A 4,163-nucleotide genomic window follows, 5' to 3' on the forward strand; every position below is an offset into this window, starting at 1 on the left:
GGAGGCCTCCCAACCCAACTTCCCAATGAAATAGACGAGGGATTTCCCCTCACCCGCCCAGACTGGGACTATGAAACGGCACCAGGTAGGGAGAGTCTCCGAATCTATCGCCAGGCTCTGTTGGCGGGTCTCAAAGGGGCAGGAAAGCGCCCCACAAATTTGGCCAAGGTAAGGACCATAACTCAGGAAAGGGATGAAAGCCCGGCAGCCTTCATGGAAAGGCTTCTGGAAGGATTCCGAATGTATACCCCATTCGATCCAGAGGCCCTAGAACATAAGGCTACCGTAGCTATGGCATTCATAGACCAAGCTGCATTAGATATAAAAGGAAAACTCCAAAGGCTAGATGGAATCCAAACCTATGGATTACAGGAATTGGTTAGGGAGGCAGAAAAAGTATATAATAAGAGAGAAACCCCTGAGGAAAGGGAAGCCAGGTTAGCAAAGGAACAGATGGAGCGAGAGGATCGTAGGGACCGAGTGAGAAATAAGCATTTAACAAAAATCCTGGCGGCAGTTGTAAAAGAGAAAGGACCAGGGAGAGAGGGAGAAAAGCAAAGGCGGCCAAAAGTGGAAAAAGACCAGTGTGCCTACTGCAAAGAACGGGGACATTGGATTAAAGATTGCCCCAAGCGTCCTAAAGACCAAAAGAAACCTGCCGCTGTCCTCACCCTAGGTGAAGATAGCGAATAGGGGTGTCAAGGCTCTGGAGCCCCCCCCGAGCCCCGGCTAACTCTCTCTGTAGGGGGGCAACCCACCACCTTCTTGGTGGACACAGGCGCCCAACATTCAGTTCTGACAAAGGCAGACGGGCCCCTGTCTTCCCGCACATCCTGGGTCCAAGGGGCAACAGGGGGAAAATTGCACAAGTGGACTAACCACCGGACAGTTAATCTTGGACAAGGAATGGTGACACATTCCTTCTTGGTGGTACCTGAATGCCCCTACCCCCTCCTAGGGCGAGATCTTCTGACCAAGCTCGGAGCCCAAATCCATTTCTCCGAGACAGGGGCCCAGGTATTAAATCGGGACGGTCAGCCCATCCAAATCTTAACTGTGTCTCTGCAAGATGAGCATCGGCTTTTCGACGCTCCGGTTAACACTAGCCTCCCTGATATTTGGTTGCAAGATTTTCCCCAAGCTTGGGCGGAAACGGGAGGACTCGGGCTAGCTAAGTATCAAGCCCCAATCATAATTGATCTAAAGCCCACGGCGGTGCCCGTGTCTATCAAGCAATATCCCATGAGCCGAGAGGGTCATATAGGAATTCGGCAGCACATTAACAAATTTCTAGAACTCGGAGTGTTGCGACCTTGTCGCTCGCCCTGGAACACTCCTCTTCTGCCAGTAAAAAAGCCTGGTACTCAGGATTACAGGCCTGTCCAAGACTTGAGAGAAATCAACAAAAGAACAATGGACATCCATCCCACGGTCCCCAATCCTTACAACTTACTCAGCACCTTAAAACCAGGCTATGACTGGTATACAGTATTAGATTTAAAAGATGCTTTCTTCTGTTTACCTCTGGCCCCTCAAAGCCAAGAACTCTTTGCCTTTGAGTGGAAGGATCCTGAGAAAGGAATTTCGGGCCAATTGACCTGGACCCGGCTTCCCCAAGGTTTCAAGAACTCTCCCACTCTCTTCGATGAGGCTCTTCATCGAGACCTGACCGACTTCCGGACCCAAAATCCAGACGTGACTCTACTCCAGTATGTGGATGACCTCCTCTTGGCTGCTCCTACAAAGGAAATCTGTATACAAGGTACCAGGCATCTACTCCAGGCACTGGGTGAAAAAGGATACCGGGCATCCGCCAAGAAGGCACAGCTCTGTCAAACCAAGGTAACATATCTGGGGTATATCCTGAGTGAAGGGAAAAGGTGGCTCACCCCTGGGCGCATAGAGACAGTGGCTCGCCTTCCACCACCACGAAATCCCAGGGAGGTACGTGAATTCTTGGGAACTGCTGGGTTCTGTCGCTTGTGGATACCCGGTTTTGCTGAACTGGCCGCCCCCCTTTATGCACTCACCAAGGAGAGCACCCCTTTCACCTGGCAGACAGCATCAATTGGCTTTTGAGGCACTAAAACAAGCACTCTTGTCTGCCCCGGCCCTTGGGTTACCGGACACCTCAAAGCCCTTTACCCTCTTCCTAGACGAAAGGCAAGGAATTGCCAAAGGGGTCTTGACCCAAAAATTAGGGCCTTGGAAAAGACCGGTAGCATACCTGTCTAAGAAGCTAGACCCTGTGGCGGCCGGCTGGCCCCCGTGTCTCCGTATCATGGCAGCCACCGCTGTGCTGGTCAAGGACTCTGCTAAGTTAACCCTTGGGCAGCGACTGACTATTATTACCCCACATGCTCTAGAGGCCATAGTGCGGCAGCCCCCGGACCGGTGGATAACCAACGCACGCCTAACCCACTACCAGGCCCTCCTACTGGACACGGACCGCGTCCAGTTTGGCCCTCCAGTCACCCTAAACCCTGCTACGCTGCTGCCGGTACCGGAAGACCAACCAAGCCCACACGATTGTCGGCAAGTACTGGCTGAGACCCATGGAACACGGGAAGACCTTAAAGACCAAGAACTCCCAGACGCGGATCACACCTGGTACACAGACGGCAGCAGTTACCTTGACTCAGGTACCCGGAGGGCGGGAGCGGCGGTAGTAGATGGCCACAACACCATTTGGGCACAATCACTACCTCCTGGCACGTCTGCACAGAAGGCTGAGTTAATAGCACTAACCAAGGCCCTAGAGCTGTCCAAGGGAAAGAAAGCTAACATTTATACTGATAGTCGGTATGCCTTTGCAACAGCTCATACTCATGGAAGTATCTATGAAAGAAGAGGTCTCCTAACCTCAGAAGGAAAGGAAATCAAGAACAAAGCTGAAATAATTGCCTTATTGAAAGCCCTTTTTCTTCCTCAAGAAGTGGCTATAATTCACTGCCCCGGGCATCAGAAAGGACAGGATCCAGTCGCAGTAGGAAACAGACAGGCTGACCAAGTAGCCAGGCAAGCCGCCATGGCGGAAGTACTGACCCTAGCCACAGAACCTGACGAAACCAGCCACATAACTATTGAACATACTTATACCCCAGAAGACCAGGAAGAAGCAAAGGCCATAGGGGCTATAGAAAACAAAGACACTAAAAACTGGGAAAAAGGAGGGAAAATAGTCCTTCCCCAAAAGGAGGCCCTGGCAATGATCCAGCAGATGCATGCCTGGACACACTTGAGTAATCGAAAGCTAAGATTACTGATTGAAAAAACTGACTTTCTAATCCCAAAGGCAAGTACCCTCGTAGAACAAGTGACATCTGCCTGTAAGGTCTGTCAGCAGGTAAACGCTGGGGCTACCCGAGTGCCAGAAGGAAAACGAACTCGTGGTAACCGCCCAGGAGTCTATTAGGAAATAGACTTCACTGAAGTAAAACCTCACTATGCTGGATATAAGTACTTACTAGTGTTTGTAGATACCTTTTCAGGATGGGTAGAAGCCTACCCCACCCGGCAAGAAACGGCACACATAGTAGCTAAGAAAATTTTGGAAGAAATCTTTCCTAGATTCGGACTTCCCAAGGTAATTGGGTCAGATAACGGGCCGGCCTTCATTTCTCAGGTAAGTCAGGGGCTCGCCAGGATATTGGGGATTAATTGGAAATTACATTGTGCCTATAGACCCCAGAGCTCAGGACAGGTAGAAAGAATGAATAGAACAATAAAAGAGACCCTTACTAAATTGACCTTAGAGACTGGTTTAAAAGATTGGAGACGCCTCCTATCCTTAGCTCTGTTAAGGGCCCGGAATACACCTAACCGTTTTGGGCTCACTCCATATGAAATCCTCTACGGAGGACCTCCCCCTTTGTCAACCTTGCTTAATTCCTTCTCCCCCTCCTATCCTAAGACTGACCTACAGGCCCGGCTAAAAGGACTCCAAGCAGTACAGGCCCAAATCTGGGCCCCCTTGGCAGAACTGTACCAACCAGGACATCCACAGACTGGTCACCCCTTCCAGGTGGGAGACTCTGTCTACGTTAGACGGCATCGCACTCAAGGACTAGAGCCTCAGTGGAAAGGACCCTACATTGTTCTCCTGACCACACCCACAGCCATAAAGGTGGACGGAATCTCCACTTGGATCCACGCATCCCACG

The 4,163-nt window shown here is 50.9% G+C and overlaps 1 protein-coding gene across 1 annotated transcript; it reads left to right on the forward strand.

Annotated features, from left to right (window-relative positions):
• Positions 1-906: 906 nt before the first annotated feature.
• LOC144330623 (uncharacterized) lies at positions 907-3,898 on the forward strand. The gene is made up of 2 exons (XM_077942855.1): positions 907-1,762; positions 2,367-3,898. The coding sequence occupies exons 1-2, from the start codon at positions 907-909 to the stop codon at positions 3,413-3,415; spliced, it is 1,905 nt and encodes a 634-aa protein (XP_077798981.1). The 3' UTR covers positions 3,416-3,898.
• The last annotated feature ends 265 nt before the right edge of the window (positions 3,899-4,163 follow it).

Source organism: Macaca mulatta, chromosome 8 (genome assembly GCF_049350105.2).
Source record: "Macaca mulatta isolate MMU2019108-1 chromosome 8, T2T-MMU8v2.0, whole genome shotgun sequence".
In the NCBI taxonomy this organism is placed as follows: Eukaryota; Metazoa; Chordata; class Mammalia; order Primates; family Cercopithecidae; genus Macaca; species Macaca mulatta.